This window comes from Camelus ferus, chromosome 4 (assembly GCF_009834535.1).
Source record: "Camelus ferus isolate YT-003-E chromosome 4, BCGSAC_Cfer_1.0, whole genome shotgun sequence".
In the NCBI taxonomy this organism is placed as follows: Eukaryota; Metazoa; Chordata; class Mammalia; order Artiodactyla; family Camelidae; genus Camelus; species Camelus ferus.
Window position 1 is genome coordinate 70,606,354 of NC_045699.1, and position 23,282 is coordinate 70,629,635.

At 52.9% G+C, this 23,282-nt stretch overlaps 1 protein-coding gene across 2 annotated transcripts; it reads left to right on the forward strand.

The window, feature by feature from the left end:
* The first annotated feature begins 599 nt into the window (after positions 1 to 599).
* Positions 600 to 23,070, forward strand: AIF1L (allograft inflammatory factor 1 like). Of its 2 annotated transcripts, XM_032478687.1 has the most exons (6): positions 692 to 860; positions 1,069 to 1,130; positions 12,153 to 12,219; positions 14,777 to 14,818; positions 17,093 to 17,255; positions 20,157 to 23,070. In XM_032478687.1, the coding sequence occupies exons 1-6, from the start codon at positions 830 to 832 to the stop codon at positions 20,242 to 20,244; spliced, it is 453 nt and encodes a 150-aa protein (XP_032334578.1). In that variant the 5' UTR covers positions 692 to 829; the 3' UTR covers positions 20,245 to 23,070. The 2 variants fall into 2 exon arrangements, with proteins under 2 accessions (XP_032334577.1, XP_032334578.1); XM_032478686.1 differs by lacking the exon at positions 1,069 to 1,130 and having other exon boundaries at positions 600 to 860.
* The last annotated feature ends 212 nt before the right edge of the window (positions 23,071 to 23,282 follow it).

Sequence of the window (23,282 nt, forward strand, 5' to 3'; positions counted from 1 at the left end):
CTTGGTTTATCATCCCAGTGGACCTGTATGCCAGGCGTCAACTTTCTGACTTTTCCGTGAAATGGAAATGCTGAATCCTCTTTCACAGAGTATTGAGAATTAAATGATATAATGCATATATCCTGTGTCAACCTGGCAAAGTTGGTGCAGTCTGTGAGTGCCCAAGAGATAAGTTTTATTAACAAAATAGTAACTCGCTCAGATTTCAAGTGTCACTGAGAGCCTAGTGGTAGTTTGTCACTATGTGTTTTCTTAACAAAAACTTAAAGCTTTTCAAGAATTAAGAATAAAAGTTGGGAACGTAGACCTTCCTTCTAAAAGTGCGTCCTGCGCAGAGGCTGTAGTAACGTTTACAGCCCGGGTTGGTTGAGCGCTTACTCCCTGCGGCTGGGACCCGCGTTTGATCCTTACAGCCACCCCACGAAGTGCGTACAAAGGTTGTCCCCGTTCTGGTTATGGGGAAACCGCAGCCCCGAGCGGGAAGGGGCTTGTCGAGGTCCCAGCGGGAGCGGAGAGGGAGGTGCTCACGGGCGGCCCCCGCGCTGTGCATTCTCCGCGTCCTCCAGCAGAGGGGCCGGCCCGCGGGCTCGGCGTCCCGCATAATAGCCGCTTTGATGCCTGCGGCCGGCCGGCCGGCGGGGCGGGGAGGGGAGGCGGGCCGGGAGGGGAGGGGGAGGGGGGGAGGGGAGTGTCCGGCCGCCCGCGCCATCCCTCCGCCCCTCGGTCCCGCCGCCACACGCCGCGGGAGCTCGGACCAGGCGCCCGTCCCTCCTCCTCGTCCCTCGCCGAGGCCGCGAAGCCCCGAGCCGTCAGGAGCCCGGTGCTCACCATGTCGGTCGCGCTCAGCAACAGGTTCCAAGGTAGGCGCCGCTGCCTCCCCGTTGTCCCGCGCCCCTGCTCCGCCCCCCTGTCCCGCTGTCCCTCGCCCCTCGGCCCCCGCCCGGTGTCCCCCACCCGCCACCTGCGCGCACGGGGCGGTCGGTGGGGTCTGCGGGAAGCGGGCGCGGGCCGACGGCGCGCGGCCCGGGGAGACCCCCGCTTCCCGGGCCGCCTCTTTGTCTCCTCCAGGAGGGAAAGCGTTCGGCTTGCTTAAAGCCCGGCAGGAGAGGCGGCTGGCGGAGATCAACCGGGTAAGCGCGCGCCTCCACCTTCGCTTTTCCAGCCCCGCCGCCGCCAAGGGCAGCTTGCGAATCGCCCCCAAAGCTCCCAGCGCACCGCGGGTCCCACCTCCGTCCGTGAGGCTGTGCCTCCCGCTAAATCAACCCCCCCTTCCTCTCCTTCACCCGGGCTTCCCCCAATTTCCTCCCTCCAGCCCTGTTTCTGTGCCTCCGACTCCAGGTAGGTCCCCCACCACCCTCTCCACCGCCCTCTAGTCTCGGGTTGCAAGTTGTTACTTTCAGACTAGAGAGGTAAGGCCCTCCCAGGAGCGCTGATGCCTCCGGGCCTGCCCCCGGGCTCCCCCGAAGCCCGCCCAAGACCTGCTACTACAACTTGGAGCTGGAAGGGACCCCTGAAGGCTCCAGGGAGTCCCCAGTTTTACAGTGAAGGAGGGAGGGAGGGAAGAGAGGCCCAGAGAGGTGAGGTGGCTGTCCCGAGATGGCACAGCAAGTCCAGATCAGGCTGCTTTTGGAACCTGGGGCAGTGTTGGCCTCCTACCTGACCCCCACTCCCATCCCCACAACTCCTTCTCACTCCAACTTTTAGGAAAGGTTGCCTTAGAGACTTGGTGCTTTGCTTGCTAGTCCTAGTGGATCTCCACAGAGAAATCCTGCCAGCTCTTGCCAGGCATACGATGGGACCTTATAGACCTTTGCTTAAAGACCATTTAAATTCTAGAAGATAAGGACAAGTGTCAGGGCCTGCTTGGATTGGCCAAAACTCCAAGGCAGCACAGCAAGACCCAGGCTCGGATCTGGTCTCCATCGCGTTCCGGCTCTGTGGGCTTCAGCAACGACCCCTCGTCACAGAGCCAGGGTCACCATGAGGGCGGAGTGAGGGAAGGCATGTAGTTAGCACACTTGGTCCAGCACCCGGCCTGAGAGAAGACCTCCATGGATGGTTCTCGGATTACTTCCTGAGGAGGATGTCTCCAGGTTCCCTCCTAACTGGTTGCAGAGGCATGCCCACTGAACCAAGGCTGGACATTCCCCCTGCTGGCTCCGCCAGGCTACTGGGCACCTGAGATCTGAGCCCAGTTCAGAGTCCCAAAGTGGAAAGCTGGTGAGCATCAGCAGGGTCCTGGTGGGGGCTGTGTGGAGGTGGGTCCAACCACTGCCACACAGTAGTAGGTCTGAAATCTTGCCAGGGGCTGGCAGTCTTGATTCCCTCCTTGATTTTCTTGGACTAGGCAGCCTGATTTCACTCCCCTGGCCGTAGGGATCCCATGGAGGTCTCTGGGGACCCCAGGGTCCCACCAGGTAAACTCCAGCCCCCTCATCACCATCCTCACCTTGCTTCTTGGTGCCATCTGGAGCACAGCTGAAACGGAGACTGGACGTCTGGCTGGGGTTCTCAGGGGTCCGGGCTGCTGGGCTCCCTCCCAGTTCACTCTGCAGCTAGCCCAGCCTCGGTCTTGGCTGCTCTTGCCCTCTGGACAGGAGCCTGGAACCCTGACCTCATACAGCCCCCTGGGCCACTCAGCCTGGCAGGTTCCAAGCCAGTTGAATCCACCCACAGCCAGAGGACCCTGAGCCAGAGACAGCTGGAGATGGCGGAGAAGTGACTGTAGTTGGACAAACCAGGGAAGCTGAGAGTGTGTGGGACTTTCTATGCCAACCCTGCCCTTGATGGGGGGTGGCGGGGGGAGTAGATGGGGACAGGAGGGGAGCTACAGGGTTTTGGGAGGTGTACTGGCTTGGCTCAGAAAGGGGAGGGGCTGTGCCTCTCAGGGACTGATCTGGATACACTGGAATTGGGGAAAGTGAACAAAAAGGGGCTGTGTCTAATCACCTCAGGACCCCAGTGCCCAGAGAGGGCAAGCAACTGGCCAAGGCCACACAGAAGCCAGTGGCAGAGCTTCCGGTCTAGTGTCCTTTCCCTGCCTGGGTGCTATTCTGAGATCTACTGTGTGAGTTGGGCTGCTGAGACCCAGGCTCTGGGCCCCTGGAGGAAGGAGTCTCCAGGATCAAACCAGAAGCTTGCTGCTTCCCACCACAGCGGGTCAAGATGGCCCCACCACAGTTTAGAGTCACGGGGACGGGGATGGGGGGGGCACGCTCACTGGCTCTGTGACCTTGGGCAAGCCACTTGAGTTCATGGGAGTAGGTCTGTTGTGATTTTCCAGCTGAAATAATCTATGTAAAGCACACAGGAGAGCTGGCTTCTGTCCTGATTGTTATCATTGGTTTGTTTGGGTCTTAAAGGTGCAGGAGTAGAAACCTAGGGGCAAGGTCTGAGATATGCTGGCTGCTCAGCCTGGACCAGACCCCCTCATCTGGCAGAATCATAGAGTTGGTGGAGATGAACAGATTAAAACTCCTTGCAGACTCTGAGGGAGTCACTGTGTTAGGGGTCTGAGTCTGTTTCACCTATGGCTATGGTCACAGCGGAAGTTCCCTGGGGTGAGTGGATTCTAAAAGCAATCGTGTTGGCAGCCCAGACTGCCTGCCTTTGGGGTGCAGCTTCACTGCCCCACTGGAGCGGGGCTTTTGGGGGGCTGGGCTGAGCAGCTGCCCAGTGGCCCTGGGGAAGCCGGAAGGCGTGGAAGATGGGGCTTCAAGACTCACTCACTGCATGTGCTTGGTCATCGCTGTGGGTGATGCCTGGGGACAGAGCTATCAGGCCTGGGGGCTTCTCTGGGCCAACACCCCAGTTCCCTCTGTGGCCCTTCTACCCCGCTGGGGTGGGCCAGCTTCCAAAGGGCAGTGAGGTAGTTCAGTCTTGGCCATTGTTAGTATAAGGGATTCAGGAGTAAAAGGAGGAGAACTGGGTGGGCCTAGAGGTCCAGGTGGAGCTGTGTGAAAATGCACTTTTTGCAGTTTCGCTCTAATTTTAGCTGTCATTTTCTGAGCACTCGGCATGTGCCAGGCAGTGTGCCAGGCAGTGTGCCAGGCGTGCCTCGGACATTATCTCATTGGATGCTCACTCCAACCCTGCGACGTTCTGTCTATTCCCATTTTACAGAAAATGAGACTCAGAGGGGTTTAAACAGCCACACTGGAACCCAGCCTCTTCTCTCAATCTCTGAGCTTGATTGGTCTCCTCTATGGACACCCAGCCCACCTCTGGGCCATGTGTGTATGTGTGTGCGTGAGTGTGCGCATGTGTGTGTCCATCTGCGTGTGCGCATTCTCGGCACTACTGGAGCAGGCAGGACCAGCACACGCCTCCTATTCCCCCCACATAGCTGACATTCCCTGTGCCCCGATGGCATGGCAGGTGACCCCGGGGCCAGCCAGACCCGGCCTTATATGGCAATGGGACAAACTCTCTCCAGCTTCCTACAGGGACAGAGGGAAGCTGTGGGGCTGGGTGGGTGCCCCTGAGAGCGCCCCTACCCTTGGGATGGAGCCGGGAGAATGGTGAGAGCTGCAGCTTGAGCTGGCCAGAGGCCAAGATCTTTAACAAAATAACGTGAGTCGCTCTTTGCTCCGGGCCCGATGTTTGACGTACATCATCTCACTGACTCCTCTCAGTGGAACGCTGATCAGATGCACGGCAAGAATCTGTAAACATCCCCGTGGGACAAGGAGTAGCAGGCCTCCCATTTTAGAGATGAGGAAACAGAGACTCAGCCAGGTGAAGTCACCCATCCAAAGTCACACAGCCAGGAAGTGGCAGAGCCAGGATTTGGTCTCCAGATGCTGCCCAGGGCCTGCCCTGGCCCCTGTCCACCAGGTAGCCGTGGCCTAGCTGTGACACCAGCCTCTCTTGCTTATGTGGATAAGGATCTCTGGCTCCAGTCCCGCCTTCTCGGCCCTCCTGGGTCGAATGAAGGACACTCAGCATTTCCTGTAGCATTTCAGTGCCTGATGGTTATTTCAGGACCCATGTGCCATCTGTGCTGGGAAGAACTGGGCCTGGTAGGCTGGGTATCTCTGTGCAGGGCTGGGGGTACCCTGCCCAGCAGTGGGGGCCCTCTGAGACCTGACCCAGGCACAAAACAGGTGTGTCTCTTTTCCTGTGTCCTGGCAGTGCCACCCTGCCCCTGCCCAGGTGAATGTGCCCAGCTGGCATCGCCGGGCACCCGTCTCTCTTGCTCTTCCTTAATATATTATAAGGGAGATGGTGATAACAGCCACGTGAGCCTTCGAGGATTCAGTATCCCTGCAGATCCAGCCAGTCTCGACCTCAGTGTGGCCATGTCACAGGAAGCTGGAGATGGAATTTCTGCAGGCTCTGCTTCATTTGTGTAGTTGGTGGGATGTTTTCCTTTGGCTGCCCCATCTATTGGCGAGGAAGCAGCATCTGGATGAGGACCCAGAGCTGCCACAGGGAGTGTGAGCCTGCTGTCCTTGTGGGTGCTTGTTACAGGCCCCTGCTACACGCCAGGCACCAGGCTGGGCATGTGTGGTCCGGTCCTGACCCTTTAAGAGCCTGTCAGCTGTGTCAGAGGCCACACAGCCAGGCATGGTGCCGCCTGTCCTACAAGTTTTTGCCCAGGGCTTCAGCCACCAGCCCTTTGGATGGCCTGCAAGATGGTGATAATCTGTCAGCCTGAAAATTCTGCTGCAGCTAATACATAAAAGTGGACCTGGAGGGCCAGGAGCAAGCATCCAGGAGCAGGTGCTCGAGGTACCAGCCCAGAAAGAGAGTTAAGTCGGGGTGGCGGGTGGGGGAGCAGACAAGTGGCAAGGATCCAGAGGCTGGGACACAGCGGGGGCTGCCAACCTCTGCTGGTTTGGGAAACAGCCCTTCCTAGGCATGAGCACTTGGATGGGGCTTCTGGGATGGGGGGAGAGTCTGGTGTGCATCAGGGCTGGAGAAGCCCAAGAGAGGTAGCAGTGAGCCCTTGCAGCTGCGGGCACTGTCCCGTGGGGCTGAGATGGCAGGACCCTGTCCCAAGTGGATGGCCTGTCACTGCCAGCTCAGCCAGGTGTCCAAGGCCCTTGAGGAGGAATGACCAGAGGCTCAAGGCTCACCAGGAGGGCTTCGTGGCACAATGAGGGAGAAAGAAAGTTGTGGGTGGGTCTCTTCCCTGCCCTTCCCCTGCTCACAGTTGCCTCTTGGTATAGCTTGAGTCTGTTGGTGTGAGTGATCCAAACATTATGAGAACTGCTAACCCTTAGTAAGTATCCTAGGAGCCAGGCTCTTTCTATGCAGTTAGCTTGTTTATTTATTTATTTATTTTGAGGCCAAAAAATGAGTTTATTTGGGGTTTGTTAGGACTGTAGGCCAGGAGACACAGATCCCAGCTCATTTAATCTTGACGCCAACCCAGTGACAAGGGTCTATCATTATGATTCCATTTTAAAGATGAGGAAACTGAGGGCCAGAGTGGGAAAGCAAGTTGCCCAGGGTCACAGAGCTAGGATTTGAACTCAGCCTCCCTGCCCCATCCTTCTGCCTTGCTTGCCTTACACTTGCCTGGAGGATAGATGGTTTAGTCAAGACCTTTCCCTCTGGGGCCTCAGCTGTTGAACAAAGAGGACAAGCTGGATGCTGTCAGGCATCCCTTCGGGGTTCTGTGCCTGCTGTGGACGTGGGAACAGCTCTGCCACCCCCCTAGGCCTTCCCTGGGGGCACTGGCTTAAAGAGTGACCACCTGGCTCACAGCTTCCTGTTTTTGACCCCAGGCTCCTCCCTGCCTGCGTTTCCTGGTTCTTTGCCAGGGCCCTACCAGGGGCCACCAAGGCCTCTAGACGTTCCTCTCTGCATATCAATAGTCACTGTCAGAGCCCAGGGGCCCCCTGCACCCCTCATATCTGGAGGCCCTGATGGCAGTTTCTGCAGCCAAAAAAAAATGTGTCTTTAGGGGACAGTGGATTGGAGTAGGGGGTGGGGCTAGAGTAAACCACACACCCTGCCCAGGCCCCTAGAGAGCTATAGAGTGGTTCCTTGGCCCCTGGAATAACCTCCTTCTGCAGCTGCCCAGGAGGAAAGGTAACTCCCAGTATTGACTTTCTTTGCCCAGAAACATGTAGCCAGGTGTTGTTTGGGGCAGGGAGGGAGCTGGGATGGTGAAGGGGCGAGGCCTTGCATTATTCAAACTTTGTGATCTTGAGTAAGTTGAGCAACATCTCTGGGCCTCCGTTGTCCCATCTGTCAAATGGGGCCATCCAGAAAGGGAGAAGAGAACTAACCAGCCTAAGCTGGGGGTGGGGTTTCCTTCTTAATCGATTTCATAGTCAATGGTGGTCTCTGGCTGATGAATTGTGAGTAATCTAAGTGGACTGAATGTATATAAATTTCAGACGGTAATAGTAATAAATAGGTAACATTTATTTCACATTTACTAAGTGGCAGGCACTGTGTTAGGCACTTGATGTATATTTACTTACTATAATTCTCAGGACAAGCCTGTGAGGTAAATATTTTTATCCTTCCTACAGATGGGGAAACTGAGGCCCAGACAAATGAAGCAGGTTTCACACTCAAACCTAGGCACCTGGCTCCAGCTTGCCCTCCTTCTGTTTTTTCCTTTCTTTTTCCAAATGTCTGGATTGAGTTCTATCTCCATCTCCTCTGCCTGGGGGCCCATTCAGGGCAGGGGGGTGGGTACTGGAGTCTGGACAGACAAGGCACCTGCGCAGTGGGTGGGACTGTGCCCTGAGGCGGGGCAGGGCTATGGGGGGAGGACGCCTGGTAGAAGGAAGCTGTGGGCTATGCGCAGGCAGGAACCAGGAACCCAAAGCTCAGAGGTGGGATGGTTGCTGGCACCACAGCCAGTGGAGCTCCTGTTTCCTGCCACCCGCCTGCCGGCCTCCCCGGGCCCCTGCCAAAGGCATGGTCCACACAGCTGCCCCAAGCCCGGGGTCAGTGAGGGCTGCCGGCCCACGCATGAATGGGTCAGCTGCTTCTCCCACCCCTGGACGCTCTGTGGCTCGAGCATTTGTCATTGTTGGCTCTAAGGAAACATGTGATTTCAGTCTCTGAGTCCTCCCCAGTCTGTCACACACAGACGCATGCTTTTGCAACGCTGCCTGGCCATTTCAGGAGTGAGAGTGGAGAAAGTCATTCTGGGCTGAGTGGCCGTCTTCTCCGTTCATTCAATAATGTTTTTTGAGCACCTACTATGTGCTGGGCACGGCTGGCTGCTAGGCATCCATGGGGCAGAGGCAGTAAACACATCCTCCTAGAGCCTGTAACCGAGGCCCTGCCTCCTCCCAGCATCCTTCCAGCACCCGCTTCATTGGGTCACTTCTGTTCCTCAGCTCTGTGCGGGGAGGGAACCCAGGCAGCCTCTGCTGGGGAGCTTCATCCCAGCTCAGCCACTTGCTAGCCGGGCTGCCTTGATGGGCTAGTTGTTCATCCTTTCTGAGTCTCAATTCATTGACCCCTCCTGCAAATATTATTGAGCATCTATCCTGTGGCACCTTGTCGGGGGAGACAGATAATGGGCAACACCCTTCAAAAGCAATTACATTGTGTTAGAGAGGTGACTCATCCCATGGAATAAAAGGTGTTTTCTTAAGGTGGACTGGAAGTGGAGGTGGGGACTCTGGTGGGCAGAGTGGATGAGGTTGGCCTCATTGAGAAGGTGACAGTTGAGTAAAGACTTGAAGGAGGTGACATGCAGACCTGCGCACTCCAGGTAAGGGACACAGCTAGAGCACGGGTCCCAAGGTGGGAGCGCACCAGGCATGGGGCAGGCAGAGAAGGGAGGCTAGGCTGGCTGAGGCATCCACTCCAGTGGTGGGGGGTGGGGAGCGCGGGACACAAATGACATGGCATGTTAGGTGGTGATAAAGGCTAAGGCTTCATCAGTGAAAAGACAATAATCCTGGATGCCCTGGGGCTGCTATGGCTGCTGAACACCTGGCCCAGGGTGAGGTCCAGGGGTGGATGTGGTTATTCAGTGGTTCAGGCTGAGCTCTTGTCCTTCCTCTCAGCCTCACCTGGTTGTTCTGCATTTGCCCGTGTGTGATTTGCCCCTGAGACCAAGGACCTTGTCCTACCCCTCGAACCCAGTCTGCCTAGATCCCTGGAGGTGTTTGTTCTGTATTACTCACAGGCTCCTGGATGGTGCAGGAGGCCATGGTAATGAGGCCCCGAGTGAGGCTGTGGCCGGGCCAGCTGGACCCCGTGGGCCCTGGGGTTGCCCTCCGCTCACCTGGCTGCTAGAGGCATGAGCCCTGGAGTCTGATAGACGCAGGTTCCAAACCCACCCTGAGCTTCCGCATCTCCTGGGGACCTTAGACGTGTTAGTAACGTCTCTGGTCCTCCTGTTCTCACCTGTAAAGTCAGTTAACAGTGGCTGTGAGGATTGAATGGGATAGCATAGTGCCGACCAAAAAGCAAGGGGGCAATCAGAGCCCCCCTGACCCAGCCAGGGGAACCACGTTGGCGGCGGGGGCAGGTGGGTTCCTCCTACTCTGCCAAAGGGTGCTGAGTGAGCATGGAGGAACTTGAACCCAGGAAGGGATCAGATTCTGTCTCACAGTCAACCCTATCCATTGTTTAGTGAGCGCGGACGTTTGAACCTGGTACTAACTGCCCACAGCGGGTTGTCTCCACTGAGAGGTAGGTCCCTGAGGAGGTGGGTACCCTTGAGATCCAAGCCCAGAGTGCTTTAGCATCATTTAGATTCCTGTCATTCTCCCATTCTATATTCTCCTTATAGTGACTGGCTGGAGAGGTAGTGAGTCCCCTGTCCTAGGAGGTGTGTAAGTACAGACTAGGTCATTTAATTGGGACATGACAGCAGGAATTTAGACAGGTTGAGTGATTGACCTAGGTAACTTTTTTTTTTCATTAAAAAGATCATGTATTGAACTTCAAGTACATATTTATGTGGAATGTTCCAAAACTTGGAATTAGAAAAAAATTTAACCCCTCAAAGTTAATGTATAAGTTGTCTTTTTACAATAGTAGTTGGCATAGTTGTAATAGGCAAAACATCCATGGTAGAAACCTCAAGTTCAGCATCATGATTACCTCTGGGAAGGGAAAGAAACTGGATTGGGGAGGGGCAGATAGGGCCTTCAAACTGTGTTTTAGTTAGACCTAGGTAACATTTAACATCATTTAAAACACAGGCTTCCTGTAATTTTAGGATCTTGTCTTACTCACCTTGATGTTAACCTTCTCCCCTTCCCTGCTTTTTTAAATTAAAGTATAATTGATTTACAATGTTGAGTTAGTTTCTGGTGTGTAGCAAGTGATTCGGTGATACATATATATTCTTCTTATTCTTTTTCATCATAGATCATTGCAGGATATTGTATACAGTTCTCTATGCTCTGCAGTAGGACTTTGTTGTTTATCTATTTTATGTATTGTAGTTTGTATCTGTAAATCCCAAACTCCTAATTTATCCCTCCCCTCCTTTCCCCTTTGGGAACCATAAGTTTGTTTTCTCTATGAGTCTTTCTGGTTTGTATATAAGTTCATTTGTGCCATTTTTTAAGATTCCACATATTAATGATACCATATGATATTTGTCTTTCTCTGTCTGACTTCCTTCACTTGGAATGATCATCTCTAGGTCCACGCATGTTGCCGCAAATGGCATTATTTTGTTCTTTTTTTTTTGATGGCTGAGTGGTATTCCATTGTATACCTAAACCACATCTTTATCCAGTCATCTAGCAATGGACATTTAGGTTGCTTCCATGTCTTGGCTATTGTAAATAGTGCTGCCATGCACATTGGGTGCATGTATCTTTTCAAGTTAGAGTTTTCTCTGGATATATGCTCAGGAGTGAGATTGCTGGATCATATGGTAACTCTATTGTTAGCTTTTTAAGGCATCTCCATACTGTTTTCCATTATGGCTGCACCAAGTACATTCCCACCAACAGTGTAGGAGGGTTCCCCTTCCTCCACACCCTCTCTTCACCTGCTCCCTTGATGCCTAGAACAGAGCAGTGTGCGCTGTGGTCCCTGAAAAACTATTGAATGAATGAAGGACTGGAGGAGCAATGGCCACATCCAGTTGGCTCAATGAGGAAAGCAAGGTCCAGAGAAGAGAAAGGATTTGCAGACTCCCGTGCTAGGATGGGAACACACCCTCTGCTTCCTCATCTGCTTGAGGTTCTAGGGCCGCTTGAGGATTAGCAACAAGGCAAGTAAAATTTCCGCCACTGCACCCAGCCTAGTGGATGCTTACTAACTGTTGGCTTTTTGTTTTAAAGCCAGATGAATGCCTGCTATCTGCGCATCTTTAAGTGTCAAGGTTAAAGATGCAGGCTCTAAATCAGACAGAGCTGAGTGAAGTTCTGTCTCTGGGAGCTTCAGTTTCCTCATCTGCAAAATGAGACTAATAATAGTAGCTACCTCTTGGGTCCCCTGGGATATCTGGAGAGACCATGGGGGTAAGTGCTTCATTCTGGAGCCTGTCGTTAGTCCCACCCCGATCTCCACCCCTCCCCAGCCCATCTGGTTCTGAAAGGACTCATCTGAGTCTCTGCAAGCATCTGAGGGGGCAGGTGCATCCTATTTTACAGGTGAGGACACAGGTAAGAGGGTAAGTGACCTCATAAGATATGTGTAGTTATTTTCTGGCTAGAGAGACAAACGATAGGACAGCTGCTGTTTACTAAGCTGTCAAGATTCATTTATACATGCTCCTGGGATTCTCATACAAACTCCAGAAGAGGCTGTGATCAGCATACGCATTTGGCAGGCAAAGCTATAGCGATTTAAAGAGGAATCAATTCGCTCAGGGTTACATACCTAAGAACTTAACGCTGGAACCAAGCGGCTTGTCTTTGGGGCTCATGGCTTCATGGATCCTGGAATGGGGGTGCCCTGTGGGGAAGCCCAGGTCCCTGCGCCTATAATTCAGAGGCTGACTGAAGGTGTTCAGTTTGCTAGAGCAGAAACTCCGGGCCCCACCCCGAGCTGCTGGGCATGTTTCCTACCCCCAGGGTGGACTCTGCAGGTCTGCCTCTGAGGGTTGACAGAAGGCCAAGGACAAACACGGAAGCCTCCTGCTCTGCCTGGCCAGGCCCGGCCACCTGGCAGGAGAGGAGGCACCGGGCAGGGGGCCTGTGTGTTGGTGAGCTCTGCCGACTGCCCCCTTGCTCAGCGCTGCCCTCTCCCCTCTGTAGGAGTTTCTCTGTGACCAGAAGTATAGTGATGAAGAGGACCTGCCAGAAAAGCTTGCAGCCTTCAAAGGTGAGCTGGGGCGGGCTGCCCACCCTCCCAGGAGAGCTGGGCGGGCCTCTCTGCCCTCACACACAGGGTTCCTCACCCAACAGGGCCAGGCTGCACCCTGTGTCATCCAGAACGCCCCTCTTCCCAGGGGGCTGCGAGATGGGGTGCCCAGTGTGGGGCACGGGCCCCTCACCCCTAGCCTGCAGGCCCTGGCCTGCCCCTGCCCCTCTCTCCCCTCCGGCTGCCCAGCAGGGCTCAGGTTGGCTCCTGTCCGCCGCTGCCCAGGCCCTGCTCGCTCCCGGGGCCCCACAGCACACAATCGGCTCTTTGTAGCAGCCCTTGCCTCGCCCCCTCCGCGGTGGAGCGTCTCGGGAGCCCCTGCGGAGAATGGACGTTTGTGTCGCCACAGTGGAGCAGAGTTTCTGCCCATTGAATCCCAGCAGCATGGGATGAAAAGAAAACAGGGCCCAGGAGCCCCTGCGGAGAGGGGGCGGCATAAAGGTCCCTCTGTTCCGGGCTCTGGCACTTGGGTCTCAGCCAGCGGCTCAAAAGGAGAGGAGCCGCACACAGAAGGAGCGGAACAGACCCACCTTTCCTGCCCAAGAGATGCACCCGGGATGCGGGAGCCCTGGGCGCGCTGGGGGACCACTCGAACATCCTCCAGGCTGCATCCCCCCTAGAGTCTTGGCAATGTGGGCATCGTCCCTGCTCCAGGGCAAAGAACCTGCCAAGTGCTCCCTGGACCACTTACAGCTTAGCTGTCCTTAGGCAGGACATCAATGGCTCAGCAACTGTCGAGCGCTGACCTTGTGGTTAGCATTGCGATCTCCCTGCATCCTCCCAATCCAGCCGGGAGGGAAATGGTGTGAGCTTTAATTTACAAGCGAAGAAACTCAGGCTCAGAGAGGTGGGGTCATTTGACTGGGATCACACAGCTCACCTATAGCAGAGCTGGAGCTTGAGCTCGTATTAGTCTCACTCCAAGGCCCCTGCTCTTAACCATTACACAGTGGTGTCTTATATATTAAAAAGGGAGGAAAGAGGGAGCAAAGGAAGGGAGGAAAGAGGGAGCAAAGGAAGGAAGGAAGGAAAGAAAGAACAAATGAACGAACTAGAATAAAGACACCCCCACCCCTTGCCCGTCCATCTGCACCTCCCCTCCCTGTTCAGAGGAGGAGTGGTCAGTCCATTCCTTTCCCTCTGAATCCCAATAGGGTCACCCTTCAGAGGTGGCTCTGAAAGGAGGAACAGAGGTCCCAGGGGTCTAAGTTCTGGTCTCCTGGGATGTAGGATTGGGTCCATCCTGGGACCACAGGAAGTTACCTTGGAAGCAAAGGGACTGTAGAAGTTTCAGATCGTTCACTCATTTGCTCTCCAAATGAGCCTTACTAGGCACCAGGCCATGAATGGGCCTGGGGACACAGCGGAGAACGCATAGGACAGCCCCTGCCCAGAGCAGCCTGTGTCCTAGTTGGGGAGGGGTGGTGAAGATTGAGCAAGGAAGTAGAAAGCCTGTCAGATGGTAGTAGGGGCTTTGTGGGGTGATGGTGTCCAGTTAGAAAGGCTGGGGGGGGGTGCCTGAAGGCATGAGAAAGGGCCCTGAGAATGCCTAGGGGGAACATTCCAGGTGGAGAGGTGGCAAGCCTGGAGCAGGAGTGGGAGCAGGTCGGGGGTGGGCCAGGAGCGGCAAGACCTGGGGAGTGGAGCCGGGGGGATGGTGGGCCAGGCAGCTTGAGAGGCTGGAGGGCAGATGCTCGTGAAGGTCACAGGAGCCTCGAGGGTCACTGGGAGTACCTTGGCTTTCTCATGCTGGCTGCTTGGTGTAGAAAAGACCCAGAGGGTCCTGCTCTCCGGTGGCAGGGGTGACCTGCCCAAGGCCACCTGACATTTGTACACATTGCCTTGTCAGGAGATACAAGCTCATTGCTCTGCAGTATTTCCCTCACTGTTGGAGGTTCCCTGGACCCCTAGATCAGGGAGGTTTAACTCAAAGTCTTTAGGTGAGGTTTGTGGGGAGGGTCTGTGTACCCATGGGTGCTGTGTGTTCCACTTTGTGACCAAGGGCAGGTCATTTCTCCTGAAAGATCATTGGATTCTCAGTGGTACCCATGACCCCCCTGAAGGTTCAGAACTATAGGGACTTCTTAAGTTGGGGGTCCGCACACCTGGTTCTCCATCAGAATCACCTGGGACACTGAAAACAGACCAGTTCCTGCCCACAACCCGCTCTTCCCAAGCCCTGCAGACTTGTGTCTCTAAAGCTGGGAATCTATTCTAGCCACTTAGCAGTTGTTCAGATGCAGCCAGTCCCCACTGGCAGGGACCTGGGAGGAAGCAGCTGCCCTCCTGGGCAGAGGATCAGAGCGGCCCCCTGGGCACCTTTCTCCACGACGCCTGTGGCAAAGGGTGCAGTCTGGGCGAGCCCTTTCTCCAGAGACAACAGCTGAAATGACATGGCTCCCGTCAAGGCCCCCACGTGGGATAAGGAGGACCAGTTGCCTTCAAGGGAATCACTGGGACCCTACAGGAGGTGACCCTGCTTCCAAGCTAATGCCAGTTTCTGCTCTGTGATTTCCAGAGAAGTACATGGAGTTTGACCTGAACAATGAGGGAGAGATTGGTAAGTGAGGCCTTGAGTGTGCTGTGGGGTGTGGGGATGGAGGGAGGAGGGGAGGGTCCAGAGAGCTCCACTGACCCACCTGCATGAGTGAGGGGCATGGGGTGCTCTCATGAGTGGACAGGCACCCACTGAAGCTTCCCCAGTGGGCTAGGCCAGGTAAGCTGGCCTTGAGCCTATCTGCCGCCCACGCTGGGTCCAGTGCCCCCAACTCTGCTCCCTACTGCTTCCCTCCCCACCCACCTCCCTACCTGTGCCTCAGCCTCCCACTCCAGGTGCTTTGCAGACTCAGGATGGAGGGGCCGCCCCTGCCTAGGGCTGGAGATGCTCAGGGAGCTTGCATTTCCTTTGTCCCCAAACCTGTCCTTCCATTTGTACGTTGTCCTGTAGTTGACAAGGGGCTTTCATAGACATTGGTTCCAACAGACCTTTCTTGTGTCCTGCCATCCAGGAGCTGGGGGTGACAAATGCCTGTTCCGTGGCACTTATGTTCAGGACCATACCTTGACCTTCACTAGTAATTCTATGACATGGTCAAGGCCGCCTTAATTGTTCCCATTGTACAGATGAGGAAACTGAGGCTCAGAAAGGTGGAACGACTTGCTTGGGGCCTGCTTGGGGCATATGGTCATGAAGTGGCCGCCAGGGCCCAGATCCCCGCCTGTGGTTTCCAGGTGGGTTCTCCCTCTGCATTTCTCTGCCTCCTCTGTCTCCTCTCATTTTCCTCCCGTTTGAATATTTTTAGCCTTTTAAAATTTTTTATCCCTTTATTATTTATTTATTTATTTAATTTAGGGTTATCAAATTAATACATTGTTATCATAAAAAGTTTTGGAAAACCTAGCAAAGCACAAAGACAAAAATATTTCATCACAATCCCACCTCCCAGAATTGACTGTGATCAATATTCCGGTTTATACTTTTCCACTCTTTGTTCTAATCACAAACTGTTTTATACCATTTGGGAACCTCCCTTTTTTAAAAATACAATGCTTTGTTAGTATTTTGAGATATTACTAACTTTTTTGGAAATATAATTAATGGCTGCATAATATTCCATTGTGGGGACAGACTATAATTTATTCAGCCAATGCCTTAGTATCTCCCATTTAAATGATGTCCAGTTTAACTATTATTGACAATCCCATGAAAAATGTTCTTGTGCATGAATCTTTGTCCATGTTGCTGATTATTTCTTTTGAGTTAATCTCAGGAAGTAGACATTCTGGGTCAAGGGCTTTTGAAGCATCTTGCCAAATTGCCTTCCAGAAAGGTCTTGCCAGTTTCGAGTCTGGCCAGCAGCGTGTGGGAGACCTTTCGCTTCTTCCTGTAGCGCACTGCCCGGCTTTCTTTGAAATGCCCTGGACATCCTGGCACCTAGGGGTCTGGCAACAGTCCTGCCCGCCCTGCCTCTCGGGTGAGCTGGCTCACCACTCCTCCGGCCCTAAAACTGGCCCCTGCCCCACCCTCACCCCAACTCCCACCACCCTTCGCTGACACATTGTTCATGGAACAATACAAAGGAAATTGTCTCAGATCTTGGGAGCTGGGAGGTCAGAGGCAGCAGCTTCTTGGGGGTGTAGTGACTTCAGTGCCTCCCTTGTTTTTCTTGAATTTTGTTCTTTTGTTGGCTTTCCTGGATATTCTTGGCACCCTCTCTCTTCCAGTGAGGTGGAGCCCAGGACTGTAGGGTGGGAGTGGCAGGTGGGAGTGGCAGGTGGGGGGAAGCTGCTACCCAGAGCCCTGGAGTGTGACTTCTGCCTGGGTCAGTCTGACTTCCTGACCCTACCTCACTGTGGCTTCTGGGGTGGCTGGAGCACCAGGCTCACGGCTCGCCCGAACCTCAGGTGGCAGCAGAGAGAACAACAGAATGAAGAAGAAAGGCTACATTGGCACCTGCTGTGTGCCAGGTGCTTTTGGAGCATCCTCACTCCAAATGATCTTATCAACCACTGGTGGGAGTAGGGGTTCCGAGGGGTTAAGTAATTTGCCCGAGGCCCCACAGCCAAGAGTAGCAGAGCTGGATTCCAGCCCAAGTCTGTCTGACTTTAGAAGCCCATGTCCCTAACCACTAGTCCATACTGCCTCAGAAGAGAGCAGGGAGTGTGAGATGGGTTCATTCTCCCTGGAGAAGAAAGGCCATTGACTGCAGTCTCCAGGGAGGTGCTGTCCTGCCTGGCTTCTTCTGGGCATAGGATACCAAAGGGAAGTTGGCCAGCTTCCCTACTCGACCCAGCATCCTGTCTCCACTTAACAGATCTGCTTTTCCTCTGGCAGACCTGATGTCTTTAAAGAGGATGATGGAGAAGCTTGGGGTCCCCAAGACCCACCTGGAGATGAAGAAGATGATCTCAGAGGTGACAGGTGGGGTCAGCGACACCATTTCCTACCGAGACTTTGTGAACATGATGCTGGGGAAACGGTCGGCGGTCCTCAAGCTGTGAGTACCTCCTGCCTCTCCTGGGGCCTCTGGAGGCAAAGTCATGGTGTGTGGAGAAGCCCCTGGCTCAGGCACCCCAGCCAGGAGGTAACTCACTATGTGACCTACTGGGCAAGGCTCTTAATTTCACTGGACCTGATTTTCTTATCTGTCAAATGATCACGTTAATACGTATCTCTCAGGAAAAATTAACCTGTAGCAGAACCTCTGGTGGAATCAGTGCTTGGTAAGTGGCAACGGTGATGGTGATGATGACGATAATATATGCACTGTTGAAACTTTCCAAGCCTCAGTTCCCTCATTTGTAAAGAGACTCTGCTACCTCACAGGGTTGTTGTGAGCATAAGATAGAGTCAAAAACTGGTTCTAAAGGGAGGTGGCATTCAAATCTTGATGCTATTTCTTGCTACCAAAACGACCTTGGGCAAATTACTTTAGGCCCCTGAGTTTCAGTTCCTTTATCCTAAGACAGAGAAGATCATATGTATCTTGCGTGGAGTGATGTCCTGCAGGTTAATGATATAACACAGATGGAGTCTAACCCAGCACCTGACTGATCGGCAGACACCTAGTGTAGTGGCCAAAATCACACTGTGTGGATACTTTCCCATTGGCGAGCAGCAGAGATATTCCTTGGAGAGTCTCATAGTATTTTTCCAAGCTGTAGAGGACACTCACTGGCTTTTATGAAATAAGATTAACTTTTTTAAAAAATTGAAGTATAGTTTATTTACAATATTGTGTTAGTTTCAGGTGTACAGCAAAGTGATTCAGTTATACTATATGCTTCTCTAAATATATCTTTTTCAGGTTCTTTTCCATTATAGGTTATTATAAGATATTGAATATAGTTCCCTGTGCTATACACAGTAACTCCTTCTTGCTTACCTATTTTATATATAGTGGTGTGTATCTATAAGATTCACTTCTTCTAAGGTACAAATGTAAAATATACCTGTCTCATTTTACAAAGGGGAAGTTGGGTGATCTGCGTATGAGCACACAGTTCGGGCTGGTCAGAGCTTTTAGTTTGGGGTGGGATGAGGCAGGAGGTGTGGTGGCAAAACCATGCAGGTCAGATTATGCTGCACCTGAGAGACAGGTGGTAGCAATAAGAGTGATCATGCTATTAAAATGACACCTAAGATTTAATGGACGTTTACTATGTATCAGACACTAGTCTGCATGTTGACTCCTTCGCTTTATCATTCATTAATTCAGCGAAGATTTATTGAGCACCATTAGGTGTCAGGAATTACTCTGGGTGCTGAGGACACATGAATTACTTGCCTCACAAAGCTTACATTCTAATGGCAGGAGACAGACCAAAACAAAACAAAATAAAAAGACAAGATGCCAGATTGCAATAGTGCAGTACAAAGGAAAATAAAGTGGACAAGAGGAATAGAGATGAATGGGATAGTGGGCAGAGAGGATCTCATTGAGAAGGCAATGTTTGACCAGAACCCTGAGTGAGGGAGATGTGAAGAGATGTGAAGAGATGTGAAGATCTGGGGAAAAGCACTCTGGGCAGAGGAAGTGGCAAGTGCAAAGGCCCTGTGGCAGAACCATGGTTTTATGCTCAAGGAATAGCACAAAGGCCAGGTTGCCTGGAGTGCAGTGAGTGAAGGATGAGTCTGCAGAGATGGGCAAGAGCCAGGTGATGTGGGGCCTTGCAGTCCACGGTTGATTTCACATTTTGTATATATACGTTTTTATCGAAGTATAGTCAGTTTACAGTATTGTGTCAATTTCTGGTGTACAGATTTCACATTTTGTGCTAATGTGGAGGGATGCCATTGGAGTTACTCTAAGCAGGGAGTTGACTTTTAAAAGGCCCCCTTGACTGTGGTATGGGCAAGAGTGGCAGCGGGCAGGCCAGTAGGAGGCTCGTGCACTTGTGCAAGTAAGAAATGAGGCACTCAGCCTGGAGAGGGTGTAGTGCAGGTGGGCAGGAGGTATTGAAATGGGGAGTGATTTTGGAGGTAGAGTTGGAAGGAATCCTTAAATGCTCAGATGTGAGGTGTAAAGGAAAACAGGGAGTCTGGGATCTGAGTTAACTGAGTGATGGTGCTGTTTGCTTTGAGAGAAGAGCAGACGGGGCAGGGAGGGATTGAGAGCTGTTTTTGATGTGCTGAACTGGAAGTGCCCTTAGACATCCAAGGGGAGAGAGGTCGAGAAGGGAGCTGGCTGTGGAAATCTGGAGCGCAGAGGTGAGCCGTTTGTGGACTGTCACACTCTGGATGGAATTTAAAGCCAGCAGACTAGAAGAGCGCATCCAGGGAGTAAGTCAGATGGAGCAGGGCACTGTCACTTGGAACAGCTCCAGGACAGAAGCACTTTTGGCATCCTCACTCTCAGTTGGAAACATTGAGCATCAGTGCATCAGTGGGATGAGTGTCTTGCTTGAGTCACCATCTGGGAAGGAGTAGGGCTGTGATTCAAATCTGGGCAGTTTCCCTCCAGAGTCTACACTTTGAACCCCTATTCTCTGCTCCCCAGCCTTTATCCTTGGAGCAGTGGGAGGTTTTTGAAGACACGAAGGGGTTTTGAGCAGAGCCATGGCCTAGCCTAGCTCTGCCTCCTCCAGGCAGCATGGTTAGAGGAGAATGCATGGCCAGAAGTCACAGGTCTCATCCTGCTTCGGGCTGCCTGTGTGGCTCTGAGGAGTCACATTGCCCCTCTGCACCTCAGTTTTCTCCTCTGTAAAATGGGACTAGCAGCCCCTTTCACATAGCTGCTGCCACTGGCTTCTGGGAAGATCCCGCTGGAGAGTGGATGCAAGGACATTCTGTTGAGGACCTTGCAGATGTGAGGGCTGGGATGGTCTTTCCCCGGATGAGGGAAGAAGTCTTAATCCTGTGTTTTTTCTTTTTTTTTTTTCCTCCATCTCCAAACCAGAGTCATGATGTTTGAAGGAAAAGCCAACGAGAGCAGCCCCAAGCCAGTTGGCCCCCCTCCAGAGAGAGACATTGCCAGCCTGCCCTGAGGACCCCAGCCTGGACCTGACCCACTCTCCCCACTCCTCTTCCTCCCTCCTGGTCTCACTGCCCTTCTTGACTTGTTGTGATGTGTCTTGTTTGTTTTGTTTGGTCGTTGTGTGTCTGTTTGTTTTTTCATCAGCAGAATCAGTGATCTCTTTGTGAAGCACAAATTATCTGCCTTAAAGGGGCTTTGGGTGGGGGAATCCTGAGCCTTGGATCACGCCTCCCTCTTTTCTTCCCTCCCCGTCCTCTCCTTGTGCGGAAGGGCTGACGTTAAACCAAAAACCAGAGGGGGCAGGGCCAGAACAGAGAGACTGAAGGCTGTGATTCCCACACTTGAAGCTGGCACTGTCTGTCCTTCTAGGAGGTCTCTGAGCTAAGTCCCAGAACCCTGGCCTGGCCCTGGTGAGGACCTCAGCCCACTTTAAGAAGCCTCTGGAGTCAAGATAAGGCTGCAGGACTTCATTAGGGTTTCCCTGGACAGCTCGGTGGTTCCAGGTCTCAGGTGGACCATGATGTGGCCACATGGTACCCCTCCTCCCCAGCTGGTCCCCCCTTGATCCATGCTGCCTCTCATCCTCAGTAAGGTTACAGAAGGAGAGGGGCTTGGCAATTTGAGCCCTGCAAGGAGGTTCCAGGAGGAATCCTCTAGCCTTTCCCCCTGGCCACACTTTTACAGGCAGCTCAGAGGGAAGGTGCAGCCCCCCTGACTCTTGCTGGGGCAGCAATGGGCTTCAGAGGTAGAGGGGATCCAGAGGCCTTTGGCAGGGATTCAGCTCAGTCTAGTCCCATCTTTTAGGGAGGATGTTGAGGGCAACAGGGTAGGAGAATGAGGGCTTAAAGGCTCATGGCAAAGAGGCAGCACCGCTCTTAAGCCAGGAGCTGAGGAATGGGTTCTCTTTCTGATCCCAACATGCTTGAAACCAGACTGTGCTTCCCCATCTGCCTTCACACCTTACTGATGCCATTCATTCATTCACCCTTCATTCATTCACTCAGTCATTCAACAGATATTTATTGACAACCTGTTACAAGCTTTAAGTCCCCCCACTTTGTCCCGGCATGCGCCGTGTCCGCTGTCTATTTCATCACTCTGTTTCCAAATCACCCAAAACCTTGAGCTTGGGGATTGGATTAGGGTCACCTGTGTTCTTTATTATGGACTAGGGTTTCCTAGCCCTGATCCACCCTGTAAGTTAGCTGGGCCAGGCCTTTCAGTTCACAGGTGAGAAAACCCTGGTGGCCCACAGGGATTAAGTGCCTTGCCCAAAGTCATGGGTTAATCTGGAGATGGAAGATCTGGATTGGAGCCCTGGTGTTCAGATGCCCTGCCCACGCCTCACCTCTGCTCTGGGCTGCCTCTGTCAGTGATGAAAACATGGGAAGGGGCAGGGAAGGGCAATCTCCTGAGTCAACCCTTGGGGAAGGCCCTGGGCCAGGACTCACCCTTCTCAGTGCCTCCAGGCAGCATCAGGGCTTGGGTAAGGGCCAGGCCTGCTTCTGCAGTTTTGCCTTTCCCAGAGCTTCCTGCCCAAGACACTTCCCAGAACTCAAGCAGGAAGGTTATCACACTGGCCCCATCTTGGCTGTGCAGGGACCCCAGCCTTGACCCCATCTGTATTCTGCACTTAGATGCACTCATCCATTGAACATATTTCTTAAGCACCTGTTATGGGCCAAGAGCTAAGAACCCAGTAGTAAAATGGACAGACTCATGGAATTTAGAGATTAGTGGGAAAGTCAGACCCCAGCGACGACCAGTGAGATGTTAGGAAAGAGGAGGATATGGAGGTGACTCTATTGCAATCCTGGGGAGCTAACTGGGCACAAGACCGGGCAAAAGTCTTGGAGAAGCCTTTGCAGAGCCTTAAGGAGAAGTCTGGGAGCTACTGGGAAGTTGGAGCCAGGGTGAGCTCCCTGAGGCTCCTTTGACCCATAATCACGAGCCCAAGGAACTGGAGGGAGTGGAGCAGATAGGGGATGGGGAAATGGCCAGGTTGGGTTAATCCACTGGTCTTAACCAGTTCAGGAACAAGATTATTTGGCTGTGGCTGGCTGGTCTTCAGCCTAAGGAGCTGCTTCCAATGCACAAGCCTAGTTGAAGTTTAAACTCCAGCAAAACATTCCTCCCTGTAAATGTAAAACTTCACCCCTACTCCCTCCCCTGCCTTTTTCCCCCATTGAGATCCTTAGATGAGCAACCATCCTGTTTCCACCCCTTCCCATTGCCTCTCCTCTCTGGGACAGGAGCCCTTTGAGCAAGGTAACACCTTTCTTGACTTCCAGCATAGCAAGTGTATCTGCACTTCACTCAGACAGGAGGGCAGGACCAACTAGGCTTATTTCAGTGGGTTTCACAGTTTACAAGGCTGCAGGAAGCCTCCTTAAGGGAGGAGAGCAAGTGGGTGTGTCCCCAGCTTCTAGAAAGGGCAGGAAGGAGTTCTCATTGGATGGGTAGTGTTCTAGGAAACCCCGCCAGTTCCTTCACCATTTCTTGGAATTCAGCTTCTGGAGGGAGAGGGTCTCAAGAGTGGTCCCTGGGAAGGGGGATCTGTATGTATTTCAAGTTGTGGCTGTTAGCTCTAGGACTCTCACTTCTCTGGCTAAGGGCTCAGCTGCTTAGAATTTCAGCTGTCTTCTTTCTGAAAGACCAAATCTAACTAATGTAACCAGCGACTTGGGGACTGCCAAGTATGGCTTTGTCCCTGCCATTTAAAAGGAAGGAGTGTGTCAGGCAAGTTCAGTGGATGCAGTATGTGAGTGTGTGCGTGTGCATGTGTGTGGTGCCGGACATATCTCTACAGATTGGAAATAAAACAAACTTATCAACATCTTGACTAGTGTATTTGGGGGATGCTACCGGGGCTCTGCAAATTCAGAAGAGCTGGCTGATAAATGACAGACTGAATGAATGTGTCCTGTGTGCCAGGCTCTGTTAAATGCCAAACTTCCTTTACTCTTCACAGTGGCCCCACGAATAAGGTTCTATTATGTCATCTTTGTTTGATAAAAGAGAAGCAGGCTTGCAGATGATCAGTTGGCT

Bases quoted from the DNA above. Each gene is read 5' to 3' on its own strand.
- AIF1L (XM_032478686.1), top strand. From the start codon at position 615: ATGCCTGCGGCCGGCCGGCCGGCGGGGCGGGGAGGGGAGGCGGGCCGG. The intron at 14,819-17,092 runs GTAAGTGAGGCC...TTCCTCTGGCAG, and splicing joins GAACAATGAGGGAGAGATTG to ACCTGATGTCTTTAAAGAGG. The intron at 17,256-20,156 runs GTGAGTACCTCC...TCTCCAAACCAG, and splicing joins CGGTCGGCGGTCCTCAAGCT to AGTCATGATGTTTGAAGGAA.